Here is a 13,640-nt window from a genome sequence, read left to right on the forward strand (position 1 = left end):
CATTTTAGGTGATTGTCCACATCTAATAAAAAGCAACCTTTAATGACATTTTCCCTCTATTGTAACACCAAAATCATAAGCCGCCAAGTTGCATGGCTGGAGAGTAAGGAATGAGAGGAATGAGACTACACAAAAGCTAGCAAGAGTACCCATAGGTGGCAAGGATAATTTAATCGTGTTACTTTTGTTTGAAAGAAAAACCTTTCACATGCCTACACATACTGGCAAGCATATATACCTTACACATATAGAGCGCCATCCTAGTCTTATTTAGAACTTGTGGTTTAATTTAGTTTGACAAGACCATAACCTTTCACCTAAGCAAACTACTTTTAAAAATAATAATTACATGTGAAAATTCACAAAAGGAGATTCCAAATCTCCACTTCCAAACAATGCTAAAAATAAAAGCAAACTCACTAGGTGACAATAAAATTTACAAAGTTAAGGATTTTGTAAAGATTTGCAACTAATTTTCAAAGGGAAAAACTTATGGGACGTGAAAACTTTGACCAAGAATTGATGAAAGGCATGTGTACTTCTTATACAAAGGTAGTACAGATTGAATCCCTTGGTGGGATTGAAGCTCAGACATCAAATCACGTGACATGTCTTTAGGGAGAAGAGCAAGGTCTTGTGAATATGATTGCCTACAATTTTGCTATAAATCTACTCCTCTCACTTACTCTTTCTGTTTTGACCTCTTTATATCTCTCAATCCACTTTTGCATGTCAATGACTTCTTTTCTATGGACCCCATTCGGACGTCAATGAAAAAGTTCATTTTTTTGAAAGAGTTTTCTCGTTTTGCCCCTTATTCTATTTATGTCCACTTGCTTCAAAGGCTTGCATGATAGGGCAGTACTTATTCCCTTCAAAGTGGAGCTCCATTGGTAGAAAGCTTCTCTCTATCTGCCCCTATTCTTTTATTATCATCTATATATGTTTAATCGGAGTACCCAAGTAGCACGTTCCATTTTGAATTTGCCATACAATTTGTGTGCCCCCAATCACAAATCCCGATTTACACTTGCTTGTCAACGCATAGTCTAGCATTGCACCTGCTCCTCTAAAGCTTGTAAGCCCAATCAAAGAGCAAATGAAAGTTCTGGTACAAAAGCCATAGTTTTCTTTATCCTATCAAAATACTCCAGCTCTGCATCAAAATCAAAATTAGAGTTGATAAAAGTTTCTCATGTCTGCAAAGCATTCTATGCAGTGTACCTCCATTGAAATACACTGTGAATGCAGGCATTCACAAAGCCTACGGTGTGAATTCCCAATGTAGAGAACCTATTGACATAGCAAGGACTCTCCCCAGCACACTATGCTTCAGTTGCGTAGATGCCTCCTCCATCAACCTCGTCAGCTTTGCCTCCGCAGTGTGCCCTGTGCAAATGACCCAGATTGTCCCTCCCATATTTGTTAAGTTATTATAAAAGCTACAAACATGGAAAACCTAGGCAAGAGCGCTAAGAGGCTAATTTTTCTCACATGGTGCAAAAGCTCATAAGCACTCCCTTGAATTGTCCTTACTCCTATGTCAAAATTTAGAGGTGTCCAAAAGCTTAGCACCATTTAGAGCTTACTATCTCAGTCCCCATACAAAGATGCCGACAGTTGTTACATCTCTGTCACACCTTTATCAGTTCGGAGGATTGAGGAATAAGGAAGAGACAACAAACTCTCTCTTTCAAATTATTCCAGTATGAATTTGTTTTAAAAACAAAAATGGTGCTTTCTGCAGACCTTGATACATGCTGGGATCAAGAAGAGATAAAACATAGATTAAAAAGTAGCGAGTCACTACTTCCAAATGTGATAAACCTGCATGCATGCTAAACTTCTGCAAACATTGAATTGCACCACAGATGAGTTTCAATCTGATCTATCCAGCAAAGACGGGTCATCACCCTCAATAGACATTTGCAGCTTCACGGCCTGTGCCATAACAAATAAACACCATAAAAATCCCCACTTAATTCTTCTGACATGGAAAATGACCCTTGGGGAAATAACAACTATTCGGGAATTTGTTGCCAAACAGAGCACTTACTGTCTCAGGATTTACACCACAGGTGAGTATCAATCTGGTCTATCCAGCAAACAGGGGTCATAACCCTCGATAGACATTTGCAGCTTTACAGCCTGTGTCATAACAAATAAACACCATCAAAATCTCAACTTAATTTTTCTGATCCAGATGCCAAATCGAAAATAACGCCAAACTCTTGGGGAAATAACTACTAATCAGAATTTTGTTGCCAAAGAGCGCACTTACTTTCTCAGGAACCCCAACCCGCAGCATGCGTAAGAACCGAGAAAAGTTTGGGTCATCCTTAATCTGGTAACAAGGTCATTCCACCGCATGATTGCAAAATAAGTCCATACTGCTCTGCTTGAAAGATTGTTTGATCTCCCACAAAAACGTGTCCCCCTGCCAACCTTGTAAGCACTTACCATGGAAATGGGCTGCTGCTCCGTTAATGGGGACGATAAATCTGATAATGTTGGCTGCTCGACCAATGTGGTTGAAGTTGATGCTGTAAGAGCCCCTCCGCTGCATTCAATTTTAATAATATTTATTATGAGATAAAAATTGCAGACAATAGCAGAAAAGCTGCATAGAGCTGAGAGAAGTTTGGATGATATCTCAAAACCTTGATAAGACTGTAACACCACTGTCATCTTCTGAAACTCCCTCAGTGCTCAACAGGGGTACATCTGGCACTACATCAGGAGCAGAAGGGTCCTCCACCCTGTCCAGACCATCTATACTTCGAAGTTTTCCCTCCAAAAGTGAAAGCATTGCATCAATCTGCAGTATCCTCCTGCAATTTTAGCAAACTGTCAGTGGCACTGAAGTTACCTCACCACCGCCTCATTGGTTTGCATAATTACTTCAATTGTAGTGCTATGTCTTTTGGTAAGTTGCATTCAAGACAAGGCATTTCACACTCTCACAAGCTTTTGTGAGCCTTCACTTTAGACAAGATTTGAAACCTTGAGACAATAGACAGTAACCCAAGCTGTTGCTGCATGTAAAGCTCTCAGGAACTCACTTAAAGGCATCACATACTCCTCTTTAGCCTTGAGGAAAAGAACCTGGATCCAACGTTTGAGAAGTCTATTTTTATTAAGGATATTCTGAAATTAGGGTTCACCCACACAAATCTAACTTATTCTAAAAGAAAAAGGGAATAATTTTCCCTGAACTGTTTAGGAGTTTATACACACACACACACACACACATGGGAAATCACCAAGATACAAGCATGCTAGAAGCAATCAAAGACCAGGTCTTCAAAGACACAAGCACAACTCCATGCACAAAACTTGCACCAACGTGAAGCACTGGTTGAATTTACGAACTGCATGCAGGAGACACCAAGGCTGCAGATACAAGCCAGTCCTATGCTGCTTCACATGCACTCTCCTGACGGACATAGTTGAGGGTGTAGTCGTCCTTATAGGTCATGGGGTGGCAGAAAAAATAGAGAGCAATTGTACACCTTCTTCTGTTTTCTCTTTTCAAAAAGTAATTGAATTGTGAGTATCAACCGCCATTTATGATGCGAATCTGTCTTCTGCTTTTCTGTACGACCTGCAAATGTCAGTACATAAAGTCCTAGTTTCCGGATTTCCTCTGGGTATGAGAACAGCTTAGAAGTCAGGATATCTGCGAGCACATCCTTTTGACAACAGGGGCAGTACATAAACTTCACCAGAAGCTTGAAACTCTCGGGCTACCGATAGGCCATTTCATTGTTAACATATGTTCGCCATTCGACTAGTATTAATTTGTTTGCTGTTACTTTACATGTAGTAAGAATGACGGCTAGGCACATTCGTGCGCAGCATGGCAAGATGCGCTTACCGATGAACTTCCGCAATCTTCTCCTCACAAATTGCGGAGAATTTGTTGAGAAAACGAATGGTGTGGATGATATAAACGTTCACCTAAGAATGCCCAACACACAGAATCGACTCTCCACTCAGCAAAGGCCTCCTGGCTCTGTGCACCGGGGCAAAATTAAAACAGCGTGCACACGAAAGCAAAAGCTTAAAAATGCATGGAAAGCAGCGGCAAGAAAGACCTAATTACAAAGCACATACCAAGTAGAGAGGCCTTTGATCTGGCGGAGGGTCTCCATATCGATCATCCATGGAGGAACCCAGATCGACAGATATAAATAAATTAGCGATAAAAAAACGAAGACCTTTTTGAACACAAATTGGTAAAAATTTTGCCTTGCCTTCCTGTAAATGCATTCCAAGCTTTAATTTTGAGGCCTTATGCACTTAGGTGAAGGTTTGGAGAGCCATCTTTCTTTAAGCTCTTAACCATGGACAAAGGGAAAAAAAAGCAAGGACACTTGGTACCTTGGAAGAGAAGAGCCTTCCACGTGTCACAAAGAAAGAGCTCTTGGATGGAGGTTGGGAGAGGGGAGGAGGTGGAAAGACAAGAGGCATGTTTTGAGTGGGGAGGAGGAGGAAAGACAAGAGGCAACTTTGGGAGAAAGGAGAAGATAGAAGGTCAATGGAATGGAGGAGATGGAAGTTTACCTTTGGGAGGAAGGAGGAGATGGAAGGTCAATGGAATTAAAGGAGGAGATAAAGCCATGGGTTAAGACTTAGTCAAAATTTCAAAAGCCAATCCAAGTATGCAAGGTTAATTGATTAGCTCTCTCTCTCTCTCTCTCTCTCTCTCACAGCAATGTGTGGGTTTTAATCCAAGTATGCAAGGTTAATTAATTAGCAATTTAAGAACCAATCAATGCATGTGCTAAAAGGAGCTCTCTCTCTCTCTCTCTCTCTCTCTCTCTCTCTCTCTCTCGTAGCAACGCGCAGGTTGCATACTAGTTACTACCTATTGTTGGTTAATTCTTATTACCCACAAGTATCTTGATCCGTCTCCCATGGGCAAATACCCAAGCTAGCCAAAGCTATAAGTTTTCTTACCACTCATATGGTAAACTAAAATGAATTATTTTCTCAAACATTTTATTAACTAAACCTTACACTATCCCACCCCCTCGACTAATACTGATATCTGAATTTATCTCATCGTGGGCTGAGGCAAGTGTAGCCTTGATATCTATCCCTTATGACCATAAAGCTCATCACCACCTCTGACCTCTTTTGTTTTGTCCTTCCCTCTCTACTTTCTCTCCTCTCTTCCTAGATCTCTCGCCACCCTTTGCTCTCTACCTCTCTCTCAATTCCGCTCACTACTTCATGATCCTCCCACCCTCTCTCTAGTCTCTCTCCCTTCATGACCTTCACCCCCTCTGTGCAATAGTTGCTCCCCTCATCACTGCTCCAGCCATTATCCTCACCTCCCCTCTCCTCGTGGTTGTTCCTTCACCGGAGCTTCACCTCCCCTCTCCTTGTGGCTTCTCCCTCCACCCCTTTTCTCTACCCACCACCACCCCCCTTGCACAATTGCTCTCCATCTTCGTCTTCTTATTCTTGCAAGCTAGCCTCCTTGCAGTTGCTCTCTGTCCTTTTCTCCATGTCTCCATCCTTTCTCCTTGTGGCATGGCTGCTCACTTTGCCCCTCACCTCTGCTCCCTACCAACTTCTTCCACCACTTTTTTCTTTCAGATGTCTTTAAACCCCCTCAATTTTATCCACCTCCTCCTCCCCACTCCTTATGATTGCTCCCTTAGTCCCTAACCTCCACTCACTACTCCCTCCTTCCACAGCTACTCTCTCAACCTACATCATCTTTGCTCCACCTTCCCCTCCCATCTCCTTATGGTTGCTTCCCCTCGCTTCCATCATCACTCACCCACTCCTCCACCCCTCCACACCTAACCTCAACTCTTCCTTACAGATTCTCTCTTAGACACCGTCCCACCTTTGCTCACTATGGCTACTCTCTATGCCTCCCTCACCTTCTCCCCTCTCTCTTTTCTCTCTCTCTCTCTCTCTCTCTCTCTCTCTCTCTCTCTCTCTATACACACACACACACACACGTGTTTTTGTTTATCTAAATAAATATCAATATATAAATATTATATATATACATATAAATTTAAAAATAGTAATACACACACACACATATATATACATATGTCTATAAATATATATAATCATGTTTACAGTAGGCAGCCTAAAGAGATGTTTGGGTTTTCTCACATCTCCTTGAGCCATGTGTCATGAATAGAGGCCATTGATGTAAATTGATCTAAACGGTTGATGTTTGACAAAAGCTTTTCACGTGAGCTTTTCATGTAATGCTTTTAAAAGCGCAAAAATAGAAAAAAATGGCTTTTGACAGAAGCTTTTCAAGTTAGCTTGTGCTTATATATGCATTAGATGTCTATGTTGTCCCCAATCTTTGTCAACTTGGGATTGCGTGGGAGTTTTTGTGTAGGTGGGATTTTTTTGCGCAAATAGCCCTTCTTCGCGCACCCAACCTTCACTGCTACTAACCATTGATCGTATGTTCATCGCTTCTCTGAGTGTTCAATAGGTTCTTGTTTAGATTGATTCCTGGAAAGTAAGATGAATGCCACCATCGTTTAGACAGAGAAGAAAAAGAAGATTGTCTTCTATCTATTGTCATCTAATATGAATTGCTCCTTACAACAAACACCACCTAGCTTTGCAGCTTTTCCAGCTCCCCTTCTGACGTATTGATGGCCTCCCTTCCATCCAACATCTCCACTCACTCCATCGATGGCCTCCACCGCTGGATCCTCCACCACATGCAGAAACGCTATGCTTAACATCCTCCTCAGCTGCCGAGTGCTATCCCCTTCTCCTCCCACTTCAGCCAAGGTTGCCTCACCCGCATCGTTGACCCTGACCCCCTCTGGTCTCTCCTCGCTTCTCGCTCCATCGCCCATTACTCCCCCTCTAGCTCCACTTTGGCATCCCTTTCCATCACCCTGTCGGCTCCCTCCACATCTCCCCCTTCTTCGATGAACCCGACGATAGCCTATGTCGATCCCTCCACGTCGGCTTGGACCACGATGCCTGCTTGGAATTGATTGAGAACTGCACTTCCTTACAACAAAAATTCCCTTACTACAACGCCCTCCCTCCCGATGTCTACCCCCCCCTCCAACTCCACTCTGCTGGCATCCCTTTCGATCGCCTCGTCGGCTCCCTCCATGTCTCCCCCCTCCAACCTTGCATCCGTTAACCCCCTCATTTGTAGTCCTTGGAACTGCTTGCAAACTGTGTGTCTCGTCAACCCCCTCTGCAATAGCGTAGTGAAATACCTTCACCCACCAAAGAGGATACAACACAAAGGAGGTTGTTGGGAGAAGCATGCCTTATGAGTGCAAAAGTAGCTTCAGAATACAGTTTATGTGCAAAAGGTCCAAGGCATGTAATCGACACATAAAAAATAAATTGTAAGGCCAGAAAATGAAGGTATTGGAATCGGATCTCTAGAGCCATTATCAGGCCGAGGATTTTGCTATATGGGATGACAGTCTAGTGGGGGCATAACGAGATTTTGCAGCGGTTTCATAGGGATCTTGAGGTTGTTGGCTATCCCAAATCTTTGAATGTGGTGCTGGGTGCCAGTGTGCAGTCCATCACCCAGCTCCACAAGATTCCCAAGTGATCACTCCAGCTGCTTTGTGCAATATGCAAGCATTGGAGGAATCACTGGAGTTTTCTAGCCCCAGAGAATGAGCTGCATTCGTAGAAAGAGTAAGAGGAGGTAGGAGCGTCGAAGTCATAAGGTCCTAACGCCTAGGCCAATGCGTTAGCAGTCAAATAAATCATATCTCCTCTTCATAGAACAAATACTAGTCATGGATATTGAGCGCTCGTAGTCGCAAACCCTTTTTATGTTGAGGCTTTGGAGATTAAAAAATATTGTTGCTTCCGAAGATTAAAAAATCTTCTCGCTCCCTACTCATGTGAAAAGCACCTGATGCTCCTCTCGTCACTGATTCTTCTTTCTTCATGCTTGCCAAGTAAACGAGCCATAGAGCACAATTCTTTGCTCTAAATCGCTTAAACCTAGACTCAAGCTACAGCTCCTTGGATAAGCCCATACAGACCCTTCAACAGCTGATCTTGGTAATGTATCTCAGAGGTTACGGACTCTGGTAGAATACGAATGTACAAACATGTCATGAAAGGAAGCTTTAACATGTTCAACAACCTTTATTAATTTTATAAGCTTTAATATCTTGAAAAGTTTAAATATCTTTACGGTAGTTTTCATGGTTTCAGACCGATGCATCTCAATTTTTGTTTTGACTTGCACGATTTCATTCACAACGCAAAGAGAGAGAGAGACAGAGAGAGAGAGAGAGAGAGAGAGTTTAAATGTCTCAGGATTTGTCCTAAAGGAGCTTTAATCCGTTAACTTTTCTGCTTCCTACAAATCGTGCTATGGTAAACAATGTAGAGCATGTAACATGGTCAGATGAATTGGAAAAGCATGTGACGACTATCGTAGGAACTATCACATATCATGCACAACATGTAGATGAATCGCTATCTTCGAATGAGAAGTGTTTGGCTTGGCACAATATGTGGAGACAAAGGAAAGCTCGTGGTATACGATCAAATTTGTACGTGATAGCTTAGAAGAAGATTGGTCCAAGTCCAACCGAGGAATATGCACATGCCACAATAAACACATCGAATAATGATTCTATGCAAGAAGTGGACATTATAGCTACGAATTTTCCTAGAGCGACCTATACTACCTGGCTACAAGATCATGCATATGAAATATATAAGGATAAAAAAATCGGTGCTGGGTCTGAAGGGCAACTTTTCCTAGCAAGAATCAAAGGAGTCTTAGGCATCAGCCCAATTACTTATTATGTAGCCAAAAGTTTTAAAGGCAATGCAGAGAAGAGGCAGTTTACTTTCATGAAGGAATCAACAATGCATAGCGTCCTGGTTCGGCCAATGGCTATGTCAAACAAGTGCACCACATTGGATTTTCATGCCATATATTAATGGAGGGACACTGTACACATTTTTCAAAGAAACCAAAAAAAGGTTCATGCATTGCAAACCTAAGTTAGATGCAAAGCCAATACCTTCACATAATATAGAAGAGGTCGTGACTTTGGTACCAGAACTTTCTTTCCAATTGGGGGACTTGTTTCACTAGAAGTGATTAATATTTAAATTATTAATGAATATCATCATTTAGAAATGATATTTACATTATCAATAAATATCATTATTTGGAAATGTCTTTCAAACACTGCATCACATCTTTATATAGAGGATAAGATAGCATTGATTTTTTTTTGTCTTCATTCTTGCATAATAATATAATAACAGATGGAGACATGTGGGGATGTACATGATCCAAATATTTGTTTCCAAAAAATGATAAAATAGATGGCCTTTATTATAGAAAAAACCAATATGTACAAAATTGTGATCGGCTACCAGGGGCAAACTACCCACGGCCAATGCCAACCCAGAAGATAACCACCTAACTCATCTTACAAAACTATACTCAACTCAAACAAGCATGAACCCACTAGTGAGCCTCTCTTGGCCACTAGCTTAGCCATATCTACCAGAATGCTTCTAGCTAACGCAACTACAACACTCTCCCTAACTCACACCTTTACAAAACACCAATTCATTCTAACCCGCCATACTACCACTAAACCAGCAATCCTAACAAAGCACCAACAAGCTACCAAAGTAGATGGCAAGCCTCAGTATCTCCCAACAGCATAAGTCCCCAATTCGCTCAAACTTAGAACCTTCCCATCAACCCAACATTTATGACTGAAGGTAGGGTACACCCAACCCAAATCCATCTTCTAAGAAAGAAAACCAGTTTCCCACATCTAAACAAGTCTATGTTTCCACCAGCCACCATTGGAGCATCTCAGCTTCCACTTCTCATTCAACTTCGACACTAGAGATAACCTCACCGTAAGATTTCTGTAAATTGCTCTAGCTATAATCTTTCTAAAGTCCCGACGCGATCCCAAGCTCCACTGATTACCTCTCCAGGACCTAGATGCAATATTATTAGTCGGCCACCCCTCCGGAATACTGAGAAATATCTCATTTAGCTTTCCCTATCTGACAACCCATATTGGTCCTTGAGAGACTAAATTGATCCCCAATCTGCTCTCCTTTGATCCCATATATGCACCCAAAGCCTAATCCCTTTCTTGTACATCTCCCTTGCGCTATGAACATCTACCCTAACAAGAGCTTATCCTTCCAGAGTGATTGCCCAACCCACCAAATCCCTTCAAAGAGGCTTGAATCCTCCCTAAGGCTTGATCTGTACCCTTCCATGTCATTAGTGGGCTACATGTCTTCCATGCATCCCCACTACCCCCGCTACTAGATTCAAACCAGTAATCTTCAATGGGAACAAAGAGCAAAGCTTATCATACCACTCCATATTTTTACCCACACCCCTTCCTTTCACTCTCACAATGAACCACTTGCAAAATTAATCCCAAAGGGCAATACATATCAAACATCCTTGGCAATTGCTTGCTATCAACGCAACATTCCTCAAATCCACATCCGAGACTCATAGCCCCCTAGCAGACTTTGAAACTTTCATGTCTTCCCATGAGACATAGTGCCATTTTTCCTCTCCATCTCTTTGGCCCATATGAATGCTCTCAACAACTTTTCTATCTCTTGCCAATGATTTTTTTTGAACCTACACAAAGTAGTCAAGTACGCGGTGGATGCTGCCAACACATGTTTGACAATCAACACCCTTGCATTTCATCCCAACACTACCCCATGCCAGGCTTGAGTTAAGCTCTAATCTTGTCCTTGAACCAAGCAAACCTCTACCTTAATTTAACTCCCATCCCATGCGGAGCCCCCAAATATCTCACCACCACCCCTCTATCAATCCATTTCATTGGCCAAGCATTCAATGAGTCAGGTAGTGTAACCTAAGCCCAACAGTTTTAGGCCTACTACAAACCAACCCTGAGGCCATACCAGACACCTACTTGATCTTACTCTATTATAGAGATCATATCATTTGCAAATAGTTGAGTACAAAAATGCTCCCTAGAAGGCAACACTACACCCCTAATCAACCCGTCCATCACAACCTTCTTTATCATATTTATTAGGGGTACCATACATATTGCAAACAATAGGGGTGCTAATGGACACCCTTGTCTCACCACCGACCTATAGAGCTGGATTTGCCCCACAACCCCACCATTCACATAGAGAGCAAATGAGGCATTAGCGAATAGCATATAAAACAACCAACATGAGGTCCCATCTCACTCTATCATATGCTTGATTAATATCAAAACTAAGTATTACACATTTACACCCAACACCAGAGGCATGGTCTAGCACAAACAACACATTTAGTATGTTTTTGTATATGTTCCTTGCCTTAATAAAACTATTCTACTCCTTGTCTACCACCTTCATGCATATATTGCTTATTTTGCATGCCATCGCCTTGGAAATCAACTTATAAGATGTATTGAGCATAGAAATTGGCCTCCAATCTCTTACCTTGAGCCTATTTTGCCTCTTGAAAAGAGTTTGATAAGTACCACATTAACATCTTTAGACAACGACCCTCTACCCACCGCGTTAATAGCCATTTTTGTAAAATCACCTTTCAAAATATCTAGAAGGCCAAATAAAACTCTGTTGTAAGACCATCTAGCCTAGGAGTTCTATACTCTGTCAAGGAGTTAAGTACTTCCCATAATTCTTTTATAGAAAAAGCCAATTCAACACCTGTATAATGGCAACCCAAAACCCTCTCTTGCAAATCACCTAGCACTTCATTCACACTTTCTTCCCAATCCTTGCTCACCTCCCCTGGAAGCCTCACAATATTTTCCAATTCCTTCTTAAAAACACGGGCTATGTGCTAGAATTTTGTAACCAAATTCTATTGTTGGTATTCCACATGATCAAAGCCTTCCACCATTCTTTTATGCTTCACAGCCTGGAAAAGGAACTTTGAGGGATAGCTCCCAAGGGACAACCATGTCAGTCAGCTCTGTAATTGAGCCTTTTCAGCCCTCTCTACAAAACTTCTTCCACTTCCACCAATGGTGTTGCAATTGAAGCATCATCCGGTAGACTCAGAGACAGTGCCTCCCTCATACTTGCTTTGCATAGAGACAATCTCTCATTCAAAATCCTCTTATCCCTTCTAGTTCTTGGATGCCATTGCTTTGAACACTGCATGACCTCTCAGATTGCCACATCCCACCTTAAACATGGATCTTCCTTTCCAACACTTGCTACTATTGATCTCACACTATTCTCGCGTCTTCACATAAGTCCTTCTTCTTCAGCAAGCTCTTATCAAACTTAAACAAGATATTAAAGGATCTACCATAATAATACAATGTAACAAGAACAACTAGTTAATAGGGACATGGTCCAATAACCCCGAATCTAGCAATCTCTCACCCCCCATGGGTGCACATAGCCACCACCCTTCTCTTGAAAATTAAAGTCTATTCAGCCTACTAGCTCTATATTCACCCCCCTTTCTCCTATTACTCTAGGTAAAACCACTCAACACTTTAGGGTCTAATTCCACCGCATCCAACAACCCCTTACTTAGACAAAGGTCCTCCCATAGTTTCGACTCTTGATCCAACATCCCCCCAGAATCCATTAACTTATCTTCACTAGATTGAGCCATATTCCAATCTCCTTCCAACACCCATCTATATCCTACCAACCTATCATACAACTCTCCCCAACACTTACCAACCTATCAACCTATCACACAACTCTTCCCAACACTTACACCACTCATTTGAATCATTTGAGGCATATACACTTAGCACATTCACAAGATTCCCACCCTTAGAGACCGACACAACAATCAACTGGCCAATGTCATCATGAAAGGTCTCCTTACCAACAAGACATTTGCGGGTCAGCATAGCAACCCTCCCCTTCCTCGGATTGGAGCATTAACAAATACATAATAACCAATCCTATTCACTAACATCCACACACTATCATCAAGGACACATTTAATTTCTTGTAGACAAATAACACCTAGATTCCACCTTTTGATTGTAGCCACACCTCCTTTCTATTTGGATATCCCACCATCCCTTGATGCTCCACAAAATTAGAGACATCCTTCCCCTACCTCCACCTAAACCCCTATTGAGCGAATGCCTTGTAAGCACATCACATAGGAAGTTAAATCTATTCTCCTTACCCTTGCACTCCTACCCATGTTCTTAATCTCTACTTAAACATTCCTTTAGCCTGACATTTCTCTTGCACTTCTTTCTCCATCAGGTTTTTGGAGGTAGGCCTTTCCTCAACACTCTCTTTCTTATGCTTGCAACCGAAAGTTCCTCACCATAATCTTCAATAGCCATCAATGATTCACCAGACCTACCCACCTCATATATCTTCATAACTTCTTCCACGTCCACCTCATGGCACCTTTCTTGGGAAGGTTTGATGCTCTTAATTTGAGACTCCACCAATACTTCACTGTTTTTACCGACTGTCTTCCAAACTGCATCATTTGTTTCACCTCCTCCCATGTGCTTTGAATCCCTTGCCTCCACCCGTATACTCAATGGAACTCTCCCTACATGCACACTTTCAGCATCAAACCAGCCTCCTCGATGAAAAACACCCCCTTGCATGTCATCATTGACCATCTTCCTGCTTTCCTT

General features: G+C 41.9%; 1 protein-coding gene across 2 annotated transcripts; it reads right to left on the reverse strand.

The window, feature by feature from the left end:
- Nucleotides 1-1,056: 1,056 nt before the first annotated feature.
- LOC147888850 (uncharacterized) lies at nt 1,057-4,557 on the reverse strand. Of its 2 annotated transcripts, XM_087392704.1 has the most exons (7): nt 4,117-4,555; nt 3,878-3,960; nt 2,661-2,831; nt 2,461-2,560; nt 2,282-2,344; nt 2,057-2,148; nt 1,058-1,941 (listed from the first exon to the last, which is right to left on the reverse strand). In XM_087392704.1, the coding sequence occupies exons 1-6, from the start codon at nt 4,270-4,272 to the stop codon at nt 2,086-2,088; spliced, it is 636 nt and encodes a 211-aa protein (XP_087248830.1). In that variant the 5' UTR covers nt 4,273-4,555; the 3' UTR covers nt 1,058-1,941; nt 2,057-2,085. The 2 variants fall into 2 exon arrangements, with proteins under 2 accessions (XP_087248831.1, XP_087248830.1); XM_087392705.1 differs by lacking the exon at nt 2,057-2,148 and having other exon boundaries at nt 1,057-1,941; nt 4,117-4,557.
- Between the last annotated feature and the right edge of the window lie 9,083 nt (nt 4,558-13,640).

This window comes from Dipteris shenzhenensis, chromosome 21 (genome assembly GCF_047967505.1).
Source record: "Dipteris shenzhenensis isolate YYH24624 ecotype China chromosome 21, Dip_SZ_1.0, whole genome shotgun sequence".
Classification (NCBI taxonomy): Eukaryota; Viridiplantae; Streptophyta; class Polypodiopsida; order Gleicheniales; family Dipteridaceae; genus Dipteris; species Dipteris shenzhenensis.